Source organism: Engystomops pustulosus, chromosome 1 (assembly GCF_040894005.1).
Source record: "Engystomops pustulosus chromosome 1, aEngPut4.maternal, whole genome shotgun sequence".
In the NCBI taxonomy this organism is placed as follows: domain Eukaryota; kingdom Metazoa; phylum Chordata; class Amphibia; order Anura; family Leptodactylidae; genus Engystomops; species Engystomops pustulosus.
The window spans coordinates 132,460,383-132,484,166 of record NC_092411.1 but is presented as its reverse complement, the minus strand read 5'-3'; the positions used below and the strand labels follow the sequence as shown (position 1 = coordinate 132,484,166).

General features: G+C 36.9%; 1 protein-coding gene across 4 annotated transcripts in view; it reads right to left on the bottom strand.

Annotated features, from left to right (window-relative positions):
- The window catches only part of MLLT3 (MLLT3 super elongation complex subunit), a 183,043-nt gene that overhangs the window by 9,217 nt on the left and 150,042 nt on the right, over positions 1-23,784 (bottom strand). For 3 of the 4 annotated variants that reach the window (XM_072153852.1, XM_072153826.1, XM_072153835.1), the window contains 4 exons: positions 16,444-16,591; positions 9,699-9,795; positions 6,531-6,602; positions 4,787-4,858 (listed from right to left, as the gene is read on the bottom strand). In XM_072153852.1, the coding sequence (XP_072009953.1) occupies positions 4,787-4,858; positions 6,531-6,602; positions 9,699-9,795; positions 16,444-16,591 (389 nt within the window). The remainder of the gene's footprint in view (positions 1-4,786; positions 4,859-6,530; positions 6,603-9,698; positions 9,796-16,443; positions 16,592-23,784) is intronic. The other variant, XM_072153843.1, reaches the window with a different exon arrangement.

Genomic DNA, 23,784 nt, shown 5'->3' with positions numbered 1-23,784 from the left:
TTCACAAAGGGGTGGCTGGTCGCTATAAAAGAGTTAATAGAAGGAAAATGTTGCTGGTGGAAATCCAGGCAGCATTTAACCATATTGTTTAAGCCATAGCATGATTATAGATATGTTGGGGGTTATTTGGAAATTTACTGAACCTTGTCTGTCAGCAGAAGGCTTATTAATATCAACTTTCATTTGATTTAAAGCAGTTTGCCATTTTAGGTGTGGTTACATAAATGCCCTGGCCCACCTGTGTAAACCAGTCAAACCTGGCATAAATCAAGGGAGAGTGGCTGACCACATTTTCGTACTTTGTCTATGCTGTTTACATTCAGCACAAATCTCCATTGTTGACCACCATCTTGAAACATGCAAACACTTGATGGCTTCATTTATGTGTTCTTTACTATCTACTTTATATAGGTAATATGTTGGCATTTTGAACTGCCTCCTTACTGTCACTTCTAAATGTTTATAACAGATTTAGTACTGTAACTTAACATTCAACTCCAACAACCAAACTACATTAAATGCATAAAGAAATTTGGCTGCATGGATTTCACCACATGCACTTATAGTTGCTTATGTTTTTGAGTATATAAATAAAAGCTATAAAATCTCTTCCAGCTTGCTGCTCCTGTGGATTTCCCACCTTAGCATCTCCGCAAAAGATGATGATACCCTAACTCTCCTAACGGTCATCTATGGCTTGGAACTAGATCTATTGGGATAGTTATCTGATAACTTCATTTTGTTATTGTATTCTTTTTCTGCCGATCAATGATCTACGTATACTTTTGTTTTCTTTTCCTTGACGATTGCTTGCCAATTGCAAGTTGTAATTGTATACATTTGCTATCTTTCTTTTTTGTATCCTAAAAGCAATTTAAATTTGAAAAGAAATAATATAGAAAAAATATGCATTTGTACAGAGGAGATACACTATAAATTATCTCAAAAGGTGGTCACCTACCCATGACACAGTGATAAGCAGCGTAGAATAAAACTACATGAATAATATACTAAAAGAAATGACTCCACACAAAGTGGGTGTGGAGGGTCTTTAAGGGGACCATGCGTGGTGACACGGACCTCTTCTATACTCCAGACCTACACACACTGGATGTTGGAAAGACCAGAAGGCTTGGCCTCTAGATATATCTGGCAAGCGAGAGGGACAGGGTTTACATCACATAATTATTAAAATTTAACACATGAGAGGGATTCATTATCTATCAAATTTAATTTATAATTATGGTAAATGGAGTTGAAGTTTACTTTGGGTGAAAAGTGAAAAATATCTTTATTATTCTGTCACACAAATCATCTCCCTGGAGCAAAAGAATATTGCAAGATCTTAAAAGACTTTTAGAATACAAACAGTAAAAATACACATATCTGTCTCTCTGTTTAAGTACATCTTATATTAATGTACAAATCATTAAATGTACATGTGCCGGTAGTTTACTTTCTGTAACCTTGGAACGACCATATAAACTTGTGTCTACAGGCAACGGGAAGGGATTTTCTCTGCTCCTGTCAACAAGCAATCTTTGCTTCCATCCCTAGGGGCTTTTTTCTGCACCTGGCGAGGTTATTGCATGTAGATTTTTCTTTCTTTCTGGTAGTTTTGTGCATTACGTATATCTTTAGCTTATCCATCAAAGAACTTAAGTGAACTAAGTGCCACGCTAAAGATTTATATTTTTATCTTAAATCCACATGAAACACCTGTAGATATTTGAAAATAAATGTAAGCTAGTACTTGTGGAAAAAGAAACTTGATCGCCTTTGTCTGATCCCTTGTCTGATGTACTTATTCTAATGCATCAGAGTTCTGAAGATGTTAGAAAATGTGAAAGTCGTAAAAAAATAGCAAGAAGTAGACTTTTGGTACTTTCATGTTCTCTTAACCCCTTAGCGCTCTGCGCCGTAGCTGTACTGCGCCGAGTCCTGCGAATAGCACTCAGCGCAGAACAGCTACTGCATAGATGCCGGTTCAGCTCTGCACAGGAGCCAAGCCGGCATCGGGGGTCGCGGGATGTCAGCTGTAGTTTACTGTTGACATCCCCAGCCAACACCCGCGGTCAGAGTGGGCTCTGATTGCGGGTGTTTGACCCGTTAAATGCAACGGTCAGGGCGACTGCGGCATTTAACATACCTTCCGATTGCCGCCCCCATGACTTTTCTGGAGGCGCCGATCGTTGCTATGGCATCGGACCCCAGAGATACCTGAAGGCAGTGCCTGAAAGATGGCGTCTGTGACATCATCTTAAAAGGCACAGTGTCAGCCTATACATGTGCATAGGCTGACACTGCTAATACACTACAATACACAAGTATTGCAGGGTATTGTCATGAACAAGCAATCAGATGATTGCTTGTTCATGTCCCATGGTGGAATAAGTAAAAAAAAAATGTTTTTCAATAAAAAAATAAGTTTATAAATCACTAAAAATGCCCATAAGCCCCAAAACATATAAAGAGACATATAACACTCAAAAAAGTCTAAATCATAACACAAACCCCACATATATAGTATCACTGCGTTCGTAACAATCCGTAGAATAAAATTAAATAAGTATTGAACCAAAACAATGAACGCCTTTAAAAAAAACAAACTTTAAAACCCCTGCAAAAATAGATTTTTACCTATTGAATCCCACAAAAAATACAATAAAAAGTGCTCAACAAAACATATGTACTCCAGAATGATACTGGTGCAAAGTACAACATGTCCCACAAAAAACAAGCCATCAACCAGCTCCGTAGCCAAAAACGTAACAATGTTATGCCACTTGGAAGAAGACGATGCAAAAATGATAGATTTCCCCCCACATTAGGTTTTTATTAGGCAAATTTAGTAAAACATAAGAAAAAATATTCATGTCTGGTATCCCCGTAATCGTATCGACCCATAGAATAAAGATACCATGATTATTAGGCTATACAGTGAACACGAAAAAAAAAAAAAGTAAAAAATCCAGTTCAGAATTGATGCTTTTCTACCCGTGACCTCAAAAAATAAGTTCCTACATTTTCAACAATAGGGGATACCAACCCCAAAATGGTAACAATGGAAAAAACATCTCGTCCCGCAAAAAAAATGCTGTCACATGGCCCCAATAACAAAAAAAGCGAAAATTTTATAGCCTACAAAAGGGGCCAATGCGGAGACTAAAATCCTCACAGCTGCAGGTCCCTCCTTCCTTTCTGCGCCTCGCATTGCGCCCATAAAACAAGTAACGACCACATGTGGGGGGGGGTCTCTGAAAACGGGAGAAATTTCATAACAAAGTGACTGGTGGGTTTTCTCTTTTTATCTTTTGGAAAGGTGTAAATTTTAGGGCTAAATGAACATATAACCCGCACAATTTGACCTTTCTAAATGTCACCTCCATTTTGATTCAATTACTATGAAGATCTCAATGGGTTAACAATCTTCGTAAAAGCTGTCTCTGATAGCTTGAGGAGTGCAGATTTGCAAATGGGTTGGTTATATAGGTGGTGATGCTAAATGTGTAAAATTTCATCAAACTGTATTTATCCCCAAAATAGTAAATTCTGAAAATACGGAAAATCGATAATCTATTTGTAAGCCCCATAACATCAAAATAAAGTATCCAGACATTTCAAAAATGATGAAAATGTAAAGTAGACATATGGGAAATGTTATTCAGCAAGTTTTTTAGGTGGTAAATCTATCTGCCTGAAAACGTGATGATTTTGATTTTTTTTTTGGAAATAAAAGCAAAACTTAGCAGCCAAAATTTACCACTAAAATGAAGTACAACATGTGGGGAAAAAAATCAATCTCATAATCGTTTAGATAAGTAACAGTGTTCAAAAGTTATAACCATATAAAGCGACGCAAGTCAGAATACAAAAAATGGGGCTGAACCTTAAGCTACAAAATGGCTGCGTCCTTAAGTGGTTAAAATTCTTAAACCAAAATCACATTTCAGGTTAACAAGTCCCTTCAAAGTTTACCTGATAAGAAACTGTAATGCTGCAATATCTCCTCTTTTGTTCACACTGTGTACCGCATACACTCGTGTATAAGCCGAGTTTTTCATCACAAAAAATGTGAAAAAAAGTAAAAAATAAAAAAATAATACTCACCCTCCGGTGTCCGGATCGTTGGCGCGGGTCCCGATCTTCAGCGCGAGGCTCCCGATCTTTGGAGTGGGTAGCCGGCAAATAGCGTCTATGCGATCTGCCGGCAGGTGCGCACTATGATGCGGCGGTGTCGCTGCTGATAACGTTGTATACAGAAGAAAGAAGAGGGAAGAGGAGCCACGGGAACCCGCGCCGAAGATCGGGAGCCCCGCGGTGAAGATCAGGACCCGCGCCAATGATCTGGACACCAGAGGGTGAGTATTACACCTGTATACTACGTGGGGGGTTGGCTGTATACTTCATGGGGTCTGGCTATATACAACATGGTGTGCCACAATGTGCTGCACCAACTTATTTTTTGGTGTACAGACCAAGTGAGTCCGTGACCCCTTTTTGGTGACGTAAAAAAAAGGGTAAAAAAAGATCTAAAACACCAGAAGTCTGGTCAAACTGGAAATACATTTTACCCACTATGCTTTTGTAGAGATTTAGCTTCAGTTTTATCACAGTTAAATCACAATTCCTGAATAACTAGCTATGTAATCATAATTTTGCAAAGGTCCAATAAAACTGCAAAAAAAAAAAAATCATCTGCCAACACCAACATAATAAACACAGCTTTAATAAGAAAAAATATTGCTCTGTTAATGGCTATTTTATTTCTTTATTTTTTATTTACCTGCTGTAGTACATGTCTTTCTCGTAGAGTCATCAATCTTCTATGAAGCTCAACCAATTCATCTAGGTATGCCTAGAAAAACAGAATCGCACTAATATTTAGGTATTGGATACAGCATTTAGATATGACAAAATGAAGAATTTCTATAACATTATGGTTAGCCATTGTGTGGTGTACCATAAACTTTGCTGTGTAATAAAACTGCACTGTATACCTTTGGAAGATTTTTGAGATGTACTGGAAAAGTTTTCTCACACTGTGGTGTGTTGTAATTTCAACAAATCTTGTGAATGATTTGTACCAGCAAAGAACGCTGGGAGATGCTTTTATAATTTGTAGGAGCTACAATAAACTGGTTGAAAATCATCTGAGCAATATAAAAGTATTTGTAATTTTACTTCATTTTCACACACGTTTTCCCCTTTCACACAGGCTTTGTAGGAACATATATCCTACATAGATGCTTATGGCGCCCAGCAGTGGTACGGTGATCAAACACATGCGGCACGGTACCATGCTCTTTCTTTCCCTGTACACATGGCTGTGCATTCGTCAATGTGAAAGTAGCCTTAAAGGGATATTCTCATCTGGACACTCACATTCAGTTTCATTAATCTGCCATATGTAAACATTTCTTCAATTGGATGTTATTAAAAAAAAAGTTCCTGTGTAAAGATAATTTCTCAGAAATGTAGTGATATGGTCCCTTAGAAACGAGATGGCTTCCTCGGATACGGCCACCTCTGATGGATTGAGTGCACAAAAAAACAAAAGATTATTGTATATAAAAAGTTACTACATGTCGCACAGCCGTCCTGTGGTAATGATTGCTGAATCCTGGTGGTCCGGCAGGACTCTATAGCGCAAGTCTGGCCACCGCTGCCAGAGTGTGACGGGGTCGTATCCGAGGAAGCTATCTCGTTTCTAAGGGACAACATGACTACATTTATGAGAAATTATCTTCACACAGGAACATTTTTTGAATTAACATCCAATTGAAGAAATGTTTACATATGGCAAATGAATTTAATTAAATGTAAATGCCTTGATGGGAATACCCCTTTAATGGCTGTACATTGCAACCAGTTTTAACAAAAAATGTTAGTGTCTAGGATTACATAAATAAACAGTTTTTTGGTTTTTACTTTTCTTAAATCGAGAGACATGAATGAAAATTAAAGGGAACCTTTAACGAGGCTCTCACTGCGCATTCAGTGAGATACAGCTCACTGCACAAGCGCCGAGCTGCGGTGAGCTGACGTCACGGAGGGGATGGAATTCGGTGTGTGGCCTGACATGGTGATCCAGGAGCAGACATTTTTTGAATTTGAATCCCAGCCCCAGGGACTTTAGGGGGGCGTTGGCAGGGAGCCAGGTACTTTATTATAATGCCTATATTATTTCATCTACACATCCCATCAACATGACAAACGCACATATGCTTTTGTCATGCTTTAGGACCATGTGATAACCAGTGTGTTCCCTTTTATATAGATTACCCACAATAATTAACTTGGTTTCCACTCTAGTAATAAAGAGGAAAGCCCTGGAGCCCACATACTCTAGGAGTGAAGTCTAATTAGAGGTTGTTAGTATAGGGAGGACAATAAATAAATAAACAGTAACATTTGGGTGTTAAGCAAAAATAAAAAAGTGCAGCTTCATGAATCATTTCAAAAGAACAGTAGATCTAAAATGAGAACTACAACCACTAAGTTTTCCACACCCTTAGACCTAAATTTACCTTATCACAATCTCCATTTTTTATTTGTTTTTCAGACTTGCTTTGTTTAATTGGACTTTTTACTTCCAGGATCTAAAAGCAACAACAAGATAAAAGGACACATAATTCAGTTTAACCTGAGCTTGTTTCTTTAGTACAACCATCTTATACTATCCATCTATAACAGTGTAAGTGCACTAAGATTAGATTCCACCTAAGGACTACATATTAAACACAGCAGCATTTATCTGCTCACTGACACGTGTGAAAAACAGTTCCAGGTTGATAAAACGTACATGACTCTTCTCTGTGGAAGAGAAGAGTCTACCTAAAGGTATGAAACCACCAAATAAAGAGTTAAAAAAATGACTGTTGTAAATTCTGTCTGGCCTCTGGTGGGACTGATAAAAACCTCTTGACCTCTGGTCTTGCACTTTATGGTTTCTGCCAGACCCAATGGAATTTACAGCTGTATTATGAAGTAACAAGTGACATTTAGACAAATGAGGCCCACAAACCAAGCAGAGCAAGAATTATTCATATCTTGGGCAGATCCTTTCTAACGATTGTCATTGATAATGGTAAATGGTTGCTATATATTATACTGGTAAAATTTGCATTGTTATAACAATGAAAACAGACAGTAAATGGGAACATTTCGTAGAGCAACTATTGAAAAATGATGCTTGAGGTCAGAAAATAGGACATGTGCTACATGAGTTAGTCAGCAATTAAATGTTTGCAAATATGGTAATTAAAACAAAAAAATATTATACTGCTTTCATTGAATAATCAAATAAAATAATTTCTGTTATGTAAACATATATTGAACTATAATAATTCTTATTTCTGATGGCTTAATTTTGCTTCACCTCCCTTTCCCAATATGCTTAATTGAATTGAGGGTTATAATTACTGGGTTAGGCCGCATCCACACGGCTGCAGGGGGGCGTATGTATGCCCACAAGCTTGCGGCCGTACATACGTCACTCATTGACGGCAATAGCTGCACGTACAGCTCTGTACGCATGAAAAAGATAAGACATGTTCTATCTTTCCCCGTGTTATGGCCCGTACCCAATGCATTTCTATGGAGAGGGGAGGGTCACTCCTCCTCCTCTCGGTCACGGCAGATGGAATTTGGCCAGCCGTAGCCATGTGGACACATGTCAGTGTGAATGCAGCCTAAGGCCTCATGCATACGACCATATGGTCTTTTCTGTTCTGAATATACGGCTGTATTCTGGCGGTAAATACGAAATGTATTGCAACAGTGTGGCAACGCATCACACTGTATCCGTACTTTATCCGTATAAAATACAGTGGGCTGGCAAATCATGGATGGCTGACTATTGGCTGGCTGACACAATGCACCTCCAACTGGTTCTAGATACTGCACGTATATATATGGCAGCATATGGTGCACAGCCGTATGCAGCACGTATTTAGCCCGTATTTTATACGTTCCCAATGACTTCTATGGGCCGTACAGAACGGAAATAAGGTGGAAAATAGGACATGCTCAATATTTTTATACGGTATGCATGGGACTGTGTGGGCATACGACTGTATGAATATACCCTTAGTGTGTAATGACCAATTCCAACCATACATGTACAGTGCTACAGAATATGTTGGTGCTGTATAAATAATATATATTGAATGAATGCTCAGTAAGGCAGATCAACCCCTTGCTGCCGACACCCTTTTTCCTTTTTGTGTTTCAATTTTTGTGTTACAATTGGTGAATTTATAAGCAGCCCATCCACTAAACTGCTGAGTGCTGTGTGATTGTGCTATATCTGCACAAAGACCTCTGCAAAATCAAATGAGCAGCCAAGATACATATGCGCAGCTTTGTGTGATCCAAAGAACGGGCCTTAAGCCAATAATTTGTACCGCTTGTGAGTGGCAGGGTATCATGAGAAGACATGAATACACCGTGTCAAATGCTTCATGTTTGGTCGTGAATTTTCACTTGCATATTTAGGCACACAGTATAGGAAAAACACAAAACTGACTGTACTTTTTTCAGTATGTTTTTCATTTAGAAGTTATTTATGTGGGGCATGGCTTGGCAGAGCATCAAATAATCCACAGGAACGGTGAAATGCAGCATGAACAAAGGGGGTATCAGAACAATATGCACACACAGTTCAAAGGAACTTATAAGACGCTCACAGGCAGCTTTTATCTCAGAACAATGACTAGGTTTAAGAACACGGCCGATATATGTCTTGCTCTGACAGTTGGGACAGGACACATGTTATATTGTCTCTAGTTGGGGGTAAATTGAATTAGAAAAAAATCTGCTTCTGTATACAAACTTAATTTCTTCGTAACATCTACTTTCTGCTGCCAAGGAAATTTCTTCAATTCCTACCCATATTGGAATCATGTATTAATGTCATCTTGTAAATTACATTTTATTTAGAATAATGTAGTCATGGATTAAGCTTTTTCCAGAGGTCTCCTTCCTCAGACTAATAAAGGCTTATTTCATTACACGTGACAGACACAAATGTACTGGAAGATAAAATAGCTTTCAGAATTACACTAACTAGAATTGATTGTATGTCCTAGTCTATGCAGACAAATGCAAGTTGTTAAGTAAGCTGCGTACACACAAACAGAAATGCTACAGGGCCACAGGGATAATACATGGTCAACGTGCTTTTCTGCTAAGGATGGCTATTAGCACTGTTAAATATACATGCCCGGTGAGCCTGCTGCTATAGCAGCAGTGTTTAAATGTTGCCAGCATTGTATCCCTGTGAGAAGCCAAATTGCCGCTGTGTATTCTGGGCTCTGTGTAAAGAACAGTGTGTGGGCAGCTCATATGCTTCTGTTCCCATTGTAAGGTTAACTGTTTTGCAGCCGTATCAACCACTTGGAAAAAATGAGACAAAAACATGCAGTGAAAAAAAACATGCTTTACAGTATCATTAGCTTTGGTAGTAAAAAAAAATCATAGGGTAAGATTTATCAAACTTAGTGAAAAAAGGGGAGCTGCCCATAGCAAATAATTAGAGTCCACTTTTAATGCCTCTTATAAATGAATCAGCACTACGGGCACTACGAAGAACAACGCTAGAAATCCTTTATGTCGATTTTGATGCATATGTATGGTTATTTATAAGCATATGTATAGCACTTATGGAACCCATGTGCCAGTGAGGTAAACCTTACCTGATTGTTGTTCGTTTTTAGCAACGTTGGAGGATCATTCCGCAATGGTGATGAAACAGAACTGCTTTCACTATTGCTTCCGTCACTTAGGCTAATTCTGTGAATGAGCACAACAGCCAAAATTAAAGTTAGGTTACAGAAAGGTCAGAAGATTATAACCAGAGAGCTCTATTTACTTGCATATCAACAGTTTTAGAACGTCACCTATCAAACTTTGTAAAAAGATATAGATGACACTGAAAAACATGCAATGCCGGAACCTTTAAGAAAACACAATACACACAATATATAATACCCAAGGAGATATACAACATAACATACAGGCAATCATAAATGATGATACTGAGTTGTCTGAAATGGTCTGGACGTTGTGAATTTTTTGGTGTTGTATATGGCCAGGATTACGTGATTAACTCAACAAACTGCTTTGTAGGCATTGTCAATACATTATATATAAACATACACACATACACATTTGCATACACATACATATATACACACACACACACACACACACACACACACTTGCATACACACACACACACACACACACACACACACACTTGCATACACATACACACACACACACACACACTTGCATACACATACATATATACACACACACATTTGCATACACATACATATATACACACACACACACACTTGCATACACACACACACTTGCATACACACACACACACTTGCATACACACACACACACACACTTGCATACACACACACACACACTTGCATACACATACATATATACACACACACACTTGCATACACATACATATATACACACACACATTTGCATACACATACATATATACACACACACACATTTGCATACACATACATATACACACACACACATTTGCATACACATACATATATACACACACACACACATTTGCATACACATACATATATACACACACACACACACATTTGCATACACATACATATATACACACACATTTGCATACACATACATATATACACACACATTTGCATACACATACATATATACACACACACACACATTTGCATACACATACATATATACACACACACATTTGCATACACATACATATATACACACACACATTTGCATACACATACATATATACACACACACACATTTGCATACACATACATATATACACACACACACACATTTGCATACACATACATATATACACACACACACACATTTGCATACACATACATATATACACACACACACACATTTGCATACACATACATATATACACACACACACACATTTGCATACACATACATATATACACACACACACATTTGCATACACATACATATATACACACACACACATTTGCATACACATACATATATACACATACATACATTTGCATACACATACATATATACACACACATTTGCATACACATACATATATACACACACATTTGCATACACATACATATATACACACACACACACATTTGCATACACATACATATATACACATACATACATTTGCATACACATACATATATACACATACATATATACACATACACACACACATTTGCATACACATACACACACACATTTGCATACACATACATACACACATTTGCATACACATACATACACACATTTGCATACACATACAGATATACACACACACATTTGCATACACATACAGATATACACACACACATTTGCATACACATACAGATATACACACACACATTTGCATACACATACAGATCTACACACACACATTTGCATACACATACAGATATACACACACACATTTGCATACACATACATATATACACACACACACACATTTGCATACGCATACATATATACACACACACACATTTGCATACACATACATATATACACACACACACACACTTGCATACACATACATATATACACATACATACATTTGCATATACATATATACACATACATATATACACATACACACACACATTTGCATACACATACACACACACATTTGCATACACATACATACACACATTTGCATACACATACATACACACATTTGCATACACATACAGATATACACACACACATTTGCATACACATACAGATATACACACACACATTTGCATACACATACAGATATACACACACACATTTGCATACACATACAGATATACACACACACATTTGCATACACATACATATATACACACACACACATTTGCATACGCATACATATATACACACACACACATTTGCATACACATACATATATACACACACACACACACTTGCATACACATACATATATACACACACACACACACTTGCATACACATACATATATACACACACACATTTGCATACACATACATATATACACACACACACACACTTGCATACACACACACACACACACACTTGCATACACATACATATATACACACACACACACACACACACATTTGCATACACATACATATATACACATACATACATTTGCATACACATACATATATACACATACATACATTTGCATACACATACATATATACACATACATACATTTGCATACACATACATATATACACATACATATATACACACACACATTTGCATACACATACACATTTGCATACACATACATACACACATTTGCATACACATACATATATACATACACACATTTGCATACACATACATATATACATACACACATTTGCATACACATACATATATACACACACATTTGCATACACATACATATATACACATACATACATTTGCATACACATACATATATACACATACATATATACACACACACACACACACATTTGCATACACATACATATATACACACACATTTGCATACACATACATATATACACACACATTTGCATACACATACATACACACACATTTGCATACACATACATATATGCATACACATACATACACACACATTTGCATACACATACATATATACACACACACACACATTTGCATACACATACATATATACACACACATTTGCATACACATACATATATACACACACACACACATTTGCATACACATACATATATACACACACACACACACATTTGCATACACATACATATATACACACACACACATTTGCATACACATACATATATACACACACACACATTTGCATACACATACATATATACACACACACACACACACATTTGCATACACATACATATATACACACACACACATTTGCATACACATACATATATACACACACACACATTTGCATACACATACATATATACACACACACACATTTGCATACACATACATATATACACACACACACATTTGCATACACATACATATATACACACACATTTGCATACACATACATATATACACACACATTTGCATACACATACATATATACACACACATTTGCATACACATACATATATACACACACACACATTTGCATACACATACATATATACACACACACACATTTGCATACACATACATATATACACACACACACATTTGCATACACATACATATATACACACACACATTTGCATACACATACATATATACACATACATACATTTGCATACACATACATATATACACATACATATATACACACACACACACACATTTGCATACACATACACACACACATTTGCATACACATACATACACACATTTGCATACACATACAGATATACACACACACATTTGCATACACATACAGATATACACACACACATTTGCATACACATACACACACACATTTGCATACACATACACACACACATTTGCATACACATACACACACACATTTGCATACACATACATATACACATTTGCATACACATACATATACACATTTGCATACACATACACATTTGCATACACATACACATTTGCATACACATACACATTTGCATACACATACACATTTGCATACACATACATATATACACACACACATACATATATACACACACACTTTATCAAAACTTTTAAAAGCCTACAGTGTAATAGGGGGGAAAAAAGTGTGCTGCACCTGTTTACGAAACAACTTACATTAAATTACAAGTTTGTGACTACTTTCATTCACACAATACATATGAACTTTGTAACTTAAAGGGGTTAAAATATATATATCAGCATCCCAGAATGCTTTCTCACTTCCTACATTTAAAAACTGGGGATGAATTATTTACTTGTATTATGTCTGTAGAGACAGATTCATTATTTGCCACATGCATGTAGCAAATATCTTATATGGATTAATAAAGAGAATAATAATGCCTTTAATTAATTTACTAAAAAGAGTTCTCATACTATGAAAATCGGTAGACAATGATCTTTACTTTTCTGCCACCAAACAGTTATAATGAGAATGTGCATGGTAGTGCATTGGTATTACACCAATAGGCCTTCTACTGGCTATTTTGCTATATACATCTTTACAAGCACTGTGCTGCACTTGAAAGGTACTTTACGTTCCTTAGTATAGTAGTGCAGACCAGTAATGTGGTATTTTGTTATTTATTTTTAATATTAACATTATTTAATGACAGGATTTGATAGATAAAAATTTGTAGATTTTTTTTTATCCCAAAGGATTTATTGATAAACTGTACTGTCCAACTTTCTGCTTATAATATGTTTTTTAATCAATTTCTGATTTTTAATAATAAAATACATAGTACAGGCAGTCCCCGGGTTACATACAAAATAGGGTCCGGAGGTTTGTTCTTAAGTTGAATTTGTATGTAAGTCGAAACTGTATATTTTATAATTGTAGATCCAGACAAAAAAAATTTGGCCCCAGTGACAATTGGAGTTTAAACATTTTTTGCTGAAATGGGACCAAGGATTATCAATAAAGCTTCATTACAGACACATTACAGCTGATTATTGCAATCTAGGACTATAGTAAAGCATTCAGAAAGCTTCACCAGATGTCAGAGGGGTCTGTATGTAACTATGGGTTGTCTGTAAGTCAGGTGTCCTTAAGTAGGGGACCGCCTGTACTGTTAATTCAGGGACAGTGAAGGTTATACACAAATTTTAAGATTGTCTCCATGTGTAAAGCACTAGAACAAACAATGTGTATAAATAAATTAGGTTATGTTAAGAAAAATGAAGTTCATTGACTTTCATGGTTCATTAAATTAGTCTTCCAATTCGGTTTTTGTTATTCAACCAAATCATGATCTTACTCCTGACTAACATTCCTAATGTATTGCCGAATTCTATTTAATATACATTCATTATAAATCGTTATTTTTCCTATAGCTTGAAAAAGTTTGAAACAGCTGAAGCGAGATCAGTCAGGAATCACTTGTCTCTCTTGTCTCTTCCACAATATCGCTATGTCTTTTTGTGCGAGAATATGCATTGTTTTAGACATAGGGGGAGATACATTACTGTGTCGGTATTAAGACTAGACAGTTCTCTTCTGCGCCAGATAACAATAATAATAATTCTTTATTTATATAGCGCACACAGATTACACAGCGATGCACGGAGCTTGCCAAATCAGTCCCTGTCCCCAATGGGGCTCACAATCTAATCAACCTACCAGTATGTTTTGGAGTGTAGGAGGAAACCCACGCAAACACGGAGAGAACATACAAACACTATTTAATCAGTGTATGGGATGCTGGATGATTATTCTGGTGCAGAATAAGACTGGCGAGTTGTCCTTTGCACTTTCTATTATTTGGTCTAGTTTGCTGCACCACAATAATGGCATTTCAGGAAGGCTGACTGAATTTTCTGGTGTCAGAACTATTTTCTGTCCTGTCAATGCCCTAGTTACCGAGGACACTCCCCTTTTTGGAGGAGTCGGAAACAGCAGATATATGGTCTAAAAACGCCAATAAATGTGGTGCGCGGCCTTTCAGGTGCAAATCACTCCAGTTCCCTGGCGTAGACAGATTGATACATCTCCCCCTTGTGTTATACTAGGCCAGATGAAGAGACTTTAGTCGGCTCTATAGTTTTATTAGTTAGCTAACAAAAGGTAACAACAACAAGAACTTTCAATTTTTATTTATGAACCTGTTTAGTTAGTAAAAAAAAAATTACTATACTATAATCATATGTTGGAGATATTCTGCACTAATAGCAAAGCAGTGCAAAAGAAAAATAAGGAGGTCCAGTAAGCCCACATGGATTTTTGAGGGTGGACAATTACATCTGTGACCAATATAAACCAGTAATATGGTGGTTGTAGGTAGACTTGTATCTGAAAGAACTACATGCACATAGCAAAAGGAATAATTTCAATGTACAAGCTCTATGCAGCGCTGCGGAATCTGTGTGCGCTATACAAATAAAGGAATGACTATTATAACATAATATTATAGTTTATGTAAAGACGTTAAGCACTGTAAAACGTGATGTAAACACATGGAATAGTAATCACTACAATGTTTTTTTATGCGCAGTTCCGTAAAATACTCAATTGACCTAAATCATCAGCAAGCATGGAGACACACACACAAAAGACTTGTTTTGAAAATTTATAGTGAAAGTGATGACACATAAATATCTTCTGTTTTACAACGGCAAAGCATCACATGACTGTGTGTTGAAAGCCTATACTTAGACAAAGCCGTCTTCTCACTGACCTTGAGAGTTGCTGACAAAAATGCCAAATGTCAATCATGGCATCTACACATGATGAAAAATGATACACACTAAGGAGACCATGTACCTGCGAGCCCGACTCCCACCATGCATGTGGATAGTCCTCTCATTCTCAGAATCATTGTCCTCTGCCTCATCAGATTCATCCTCGTTCTCATCAGAATGTAACTCCTTTATTATGGACCTCAGAGAGCCTGGACAAGACATGAAGAAACCTAGGAAAATTAACATTTCAGTGGACAAACATTGTACAATTGACAGAAATGATTTCCACAATATTCTGCAAAAGGTTTTTACACATTTTTGGTACATATTGTCAGACTTTATATAAGTATCTGTATATGCTGTAAGTTTGTATATGGTACTGTATGTATATATGTATATGCTTTATATTTGTGTATATGCTCTATGTATGTTTTTATGTGGTGTGTATATGCTGTTTATGGTGTATGGTATGTTTATGTGTGCTGCATGTGTGTGTATACGGTGTAAGGTTTGTATATATTGTATGTTTATATACAATGGGGCACATTTACCAAGTCAGGTTTCCCGACTATTTCCGATTAACGCCGCATTTAACAGGGGTTTTTGGCGCACAACCTGACCAATTCAAACTAAGCGAGGGAATTAAAATTCAAATTGTGTCGCAAGACATGCACTCACATACACCGGGGAGAAGAAGGTGAACTCCTGTGGACCTCAGGATATGCAGGATATCGGGCGCACAATCTTAGTGAATCGAGCCAGACTTCATCCTTGTTGAACAACGCACCTCAAGGATCGCGACAGGACCGGGTAAGTAAATGTGCCCCAGTGTGTCCGTATATGGTACTGCTTCTGTGTGTATATGATGTGTATATAATGTATACATGTTTATATGTTGTGTGTATATACTGTATGTGTAATATGATGTATTTTATATGTATTTGTATTAGATGTGTATACACAGTGTGTGTGTATTTGAGTATAGTGTATATACAGTATGTGTGAGTGAATAAATGTATATACAAGTATATAAAAGTTTGTATGATTATATAAACATGTGCGAGTTTACAAATATACAAATTTTTAAGGAGGCGTGGGGGACAATTACTTCCAGCTACTTCTAGTTACGCCCCTGAGCAAATGTATTGAGTCATCAAAATATAGAATGGCATAGACCAGTGATGGCGAACCTATGGCACTGGTGCCAGAGGTGGCACTCAGAGCCCTTTCTGTGGGCACTCAGGCCATCACCAGAGATGACTCCAGGTATCTTCCTGCAGTCCCAGACAGCCCAGGACTTGCTGTGCACAGAGCTATTTTAAAGTGACAGCTCTACCTGGGACTATTTTCTGCTTTATTGGTGTCCTCAGGGTGCTGGTATCAATGAAAACTGTGACAGAGAAAGGAGTATAAATCACAAATAGAATTTCTGTGTTGGCACTTTGCGATAAATAAGCGGGTCTTTGTTGTAGTTTGGGCACTCGGTCTCTAAAAGGTTCGCCATCACTGGCATAGACTATGCATTGCAATCACTGATCATTTACACCGGCTACATTTTTAATATGAAAAATGCCATTTAAATGCAACATTAATCTTCAACATACATTTAGCAAAATGAGCAACACCGTGCATAATCTTTTGAATGATAAACAAGCCTATGCAATGACTGCTTAATGGATCTGTCCTCAGCCGTCCATATGAAGAGAATTTTATAGACTTTAATTACATTTATATCATAAATGTCAGCTTGCATGATTAAATACCACTAGTGTAATATTAAATGATAATCTATAGAAGCAACCCAGGACAGGAAATTATAACACCCTAATGCATATACAGGCAGTCCTCGGGTTACATACAAGATAGGGTGTGTAGGTTTGTTCTTAAGATGAATTTGTATGTAAGTCGGAACTGTATATTTTATCATTGTAACCCCAGCCAAATTTTTTTTCGTCTCTGTGACAATTGGATTTTAAAAATGTTGGGTTGTCCTTAGAACCAGGATTAACAAAGCTTCATTGTAGACACCACTGATAACTGTTATAGCTGTTTATTATAGCCTAAGGCTAAAGTACAGTAAATTACCAACATCCAGAGGTCCATTTGTAACTAGGTGTCGTATGTAAGTTGGGTGTTCTTAAGTAGGGGACCGTCTGTACCTATTTTTGAACGTTTTAGACAAACACATGTCTGACAAACAGTGACAAACCAAGCAGAATATCATATTAGGACCAATGTGTTCAGCCCATGGAAACGGAACTGTGTGCTGATCCCATAGCATGGACTGAACACATTTCACAGTAGAGGCAGTAAGGATTCCGGTCTTATGTAGTGTGTTCAGTTCTTGGATTTGGGTCATGTCAATGTATAACTGGCTTTAATATAAGGGTCTCATAGTGCCATTGCGAAATTCGATACAAAGGAATTATATTGCAATAGAACAGAGGCAATGTGGACATTTTGTAATATTTTAATGTAACCCTTTAGACTAGGGAGGAATAAGTTAGTGCTGCAATACTCTGAAATTTGTTTGTTCCAACTTCAGCAAACTCGTTCTGTGCGCATGCAAAACTTACCAGAACAGTTACTGCTAAACTAAACTCAGAATAGCATAAACATAATTTATAGATAAGGTTTGGTTCAGTGAGCACAAACTTACTCATGGGAACGGGCCTTAAAAGAAACCTAACATCAGGAATGACACTATCAAGATAGATCCAATGGTGGGTTCTTCCTTCCATCCTAAGCCCTAAACCATCTTTCTCTAATTCTTTTATATAGCCAAACCTGATCTAAACTTTATCTTGCTAATATGCAAATTATTGGCAGATGCGTGTAGTAGCCTCTCCAGGCTGTGACAGCAAAGGCTACTCCACACCCTGGTAGCCTCTGCTGTCCCACCGCCTTGCACGAGCTGCTTATGCACATGCTTCTTCAGACCTCATGCTTCTTCAGGTTTCATCAGACCTCTCTGCTCATGCGCAGTAGATCCTGCTCAATGCGCAGAGCTCCAAAAAAAGCAGGCAGTGTTATAACAGCTAATGCCCCTATTATTCATATTCACTTGAGGTTAACCAACATTAGGTACAAAAATACACTTTATGATTTACCACTTTGACAATTTTTCTGACCATTTTTTTTGTATATTCACAAATACTACCTTTGTCTTAAAGAATAAAAAAAGAATAGAAAAAAATAAAATCTAAAATGAAGTAGAGCTTAGTTCACTGCAACAATGTAAAAATCAATAGTGACCTACAGCAAAAGTGTGCTGGTGAACTTAAAAAAAAAATCAGGATAACAAATCAATTTGATTGCAGGCTTCTCTGGAGCGAGGGCTTTTGTTTGCCCGTTTTTGATCTATTTAGTTTTGGCCGTTCTCCTCTGAGTTCAAGGTCAAATTCTGGTCAAGCAAGTTCTTCTCTCAATACTTAATGTGAGTTGTATGGTCCTCTCATATCACCCTTAGTGCATTTTATTTTTCCCTATATTCAACATTATTGCTGCCAAATCCCTAAATAATGGTAAAGCGAGGCAGTTTTCATACCAATATTTCTAACATTATTTTCTAACCTATTAAAGATGCAGTAAACCCCACTTTATATTTAAATCACTTACAAACAATTGGACTTCTAACTTCTGAATGAGTTACACATAACACTTATACAACATTTGGATTTTATGTTTAATATAAAACACAATTATTATTCTTGCACAGCACAGGAAAGCATAATTTATTGAGAACAATTTATTGAGTTATTCTTTTCCAAAGTAAGTGTATAAAGAACTGAGAAAGCTGCACATATATGGGATGGGGTAGGGCAGGTGATAAAACCTGCAGCAGTTAATATATATTGTATGCCATAAATGTATAAGATGACAACAACAAGAGCAATCATAACTAATAGATGCTAAAAGTTACACTAAATTTAATGAAGAAGAAATCATCATGCAATATTGTTTGATACATTTAATCTTTACTCCCATGACGCCGTAATCTTAATCAGAGATTTCACATTTGCATAGATTGTAAGCTCCCTAATTCCTATTATTACGCTGTAATGTCCTACTTTGTTTGTATATGCACCCCGATCTGTAAAGTGCTGCTGAATATGATGCACGACTGGATCCTGAGACCGGAGCGCCAAAGACAGAGTTATCGGAACACCGAGAGCTCACAACCAATGCCTTACCGCAAGTCAGGAGGAAGACTGTACCATGGCTCCAGTGGAAGCCAGCCCTTGGCAAAAGTGGAGTTAAGGGCAGTGTCTCTGCCAAACCAACAGCAGCACACCACTGTTCACCACAATCACTGTTAGCGCCGCACTTGCATGCATGCATGTCTGTCTAGCCTTTTTCTATTTGTTATAGTCCCTATTGTATTTCGTACCTTAATCGCTTCACTTTAATCAACCATGTAATGTAAAGTAATGTGGTCTTGTTGACCTGTATTGTGCTATATTGCAATGTCCTGTAACTATGTTTGTATGCAATAACTAACAACATAATAGCCTCTTGTAGTGTATAAATGTAACTGTAACTTCAGGCCTATCTCTATCTGTTCGTAAAAATTGCTGGGACACTACGTACAAAAGAATTTGTAGTACTATTATATAGTATCATATTTTCTTACTGCTGGGAAGTCCATATCACCTCAGAAAAAGAAATATAATTTGAAAAAGGGACAGGGTATGGGAAAGGTACATTCTGAGGATTTTGGGGGTCATCACCAACCAGCCTCCCAGTCCAAGTTCCTTCTTATAATATGCTTTAATAAGAATTGCAATCTCTTTTTTTGGCTGCAATAATGAATCAAATGAGCTTTAAGCCCCAAAAATGCAATGAGAGTTGGTCTCAACACTAAACCAACCTATCTTTAGGAATTACCATCAAAAGCAAAGAAGAGAAATTGAAAAAATAGCTCCAGAAGTATAAATTGCTCATAATAGTCACTGAAGCCCAAGGTATTTCACAGTAAAGCTTCAAATTATAACCAAGTGAAATATAAGGGGAATTTATAAGCAACAACATTCTAGAATAACGTAGATTAGTAAATTAAACTACAGCCACATAAAGACAGTAACATTTATTGATACAGCTCCATTAACTATCCTGCCACCAATTAATGCAATTTTGTGTAGAGTTGCCTCAACATAGTTATGTTTAAAGAAGATTCAGGCAACTGTTAATTTTAGGAAACCCATCAATTACAATGACACATAAAACTAAATATAGAACATTTTGGTAAAGTGCTTTGCATCATAAGCAGGTCTTTCTTGAGATAATTTGTGGCTTGAATGCAAAGAAATTCCCAAGTTTATTTATATGTGCCATAGATCTAGCTTATGGGTCCAATGCACCTTCTTAGACCTAGTTTCACAGGGAGAGCAGGGCATTGGTTAGGGAAAGTTGGTTTCAGAAGCAATAACCTTAATGAAGAAAGCATGCTTGTGATACGCTGCCATATAATGCTATATGTTTAGTTTAAATGTGGCTGGAAAGCAAACCAATGCCCTTCAAGCAGTTTCCTTACATTGTTATGATAGTTTCTGTACTTTCTGCGAGTACAGTTGTTTCAAAGGGTTACAGTACTAGCGCATCTAATGTATAAATTAAAATACCATTTCCGGCCTCTAACAAAATCCCACATGAAAAATATTTTTTAGCTGGCATTGCTATTCCTTTTCGCCAACATCAACTTGAAAAACATCCTTCAGTACCCCTTTCTAGGCATATTGTGGGCTTGGAGTTTTCATAATAACATTAGTTATAGCTTGTTGCTGCTCAAGGAACCACTCCAGCATGTCCAGAGGGACAATCCAGCTATGGGGGACTTGCATTCACAATAATTGGAAAACAAGTTGAGCTTCTACAGATGCCATAAAGAACTAAGAGCCCAAATGGTTGTGTGGTGCAAGGAGACTGGAAGAAAGTGGTGTCATACCCTAAAACAAGATGCCTCAAACTGTCCTTGGGGAAGTTTGAAAACCAAACATGTACAGTGGCAGTTCTCCAGACAAACAAATGTGTACACCAAGAAGAGAATTGTGAATGCCTGGAAACTGGTGACACAATTTTCTGTAAAACATGGTTATATTAGCAAAATGTACAGGGCCAATGCTACAGAATTCAAACACAAATTAAACAGGAAAATGTGATAAAAGTTGTGCTACTCAAGAGTTCTTTCCTTCTTTGTAAAAGTAGATTTAGAAATAGACATGGCTACAGGCAGAGGTAACATGCACCAAAAGGTCTTTATTGTAAATTCCTAGTGTGACAGTATGATGTGTGCACAAGCGCCACACTATATACTACTACATGAAGGAAATTCTTCTTGTGTTAACAACCCTTGAGACTTAGTAAAGAACATAAGATCTCCAAGGGGCAGGTGCTCACCTCCGTCCTCGTAGATTCGGAAGAAAAAGTAGGACTATTTCCAAGGCGCTCATCGATCCAGATGGTTAATTTTAAATTGTTTTATTACCAATGATAAAATTATAATGGGAAGCATGAAAACATAGTAACATGGACAACGCGTATATAAAAATATAAAATACAAATGATCTGAAGACTTGTTCTGAAGCTGGAGTTGAAACACAGGACATAACTATTGCTTCCCAGGAGGTGGAACAGGGCCCGAAATCCAGGACTATCCTGCCAGATCTGCGGAGGTGGGGGAGGCATGTTCAACACTGAACAGGTAGGTGTGCTTTATGTTATTTTGCTCTAGGTACGGTATCTTTGAAATAAAGGTTTGGAACTAAAATACTGATTCAAAGCAGTTGGGGAGATGAGGATTTGCCAGTGCCCAGTCCACATTTTTTCCAGCTAATAATCTGTTGCTAGAGTTTTATAGCAGCAACTTTCTCAACTCTTCTATTCCCTATATACATACTAAGATTATACAGTACAGCTAAGATTAGCATGCATGCATATAGGTAGTTGGCCAAGACGGTTTTAAATAGAACAAGCATGTAGCAGAGTATGAACAGCTATTTAAAGTGGATGTTACTTGGTAAAGTACATATTTCCTGAGCAGACATACGCATTTCAAACTTTCATATTGCATTGTAACTCATGGTCATTATATGTGTGACCCCATAAGGGTCTAGAACCTACCCAGTTAAAGTATAAAGATGGTGGCCAACCACTTTTGAAAGTATTTCAAAAACTTTTATTTAAGTAGAGATTACTATTAAGCAGAATTGTGAAAGCCTGCTTTATAGTTTCTTAGACATAATCTAAGAAAGAAAACATTGTACTGCATTGTGGTCAGTGATGAAAACAATTCACCGTCCATCAAGGATTTTCTAAAAAGGCCTATTAGGGCTCCAGAAGATGTTATTACACATGGTGATGATGTAAAAGAAGTCGTCTTAAAGCATGAAAGTTCTAGAAATCCTCATATTGACACTGTAAGTAA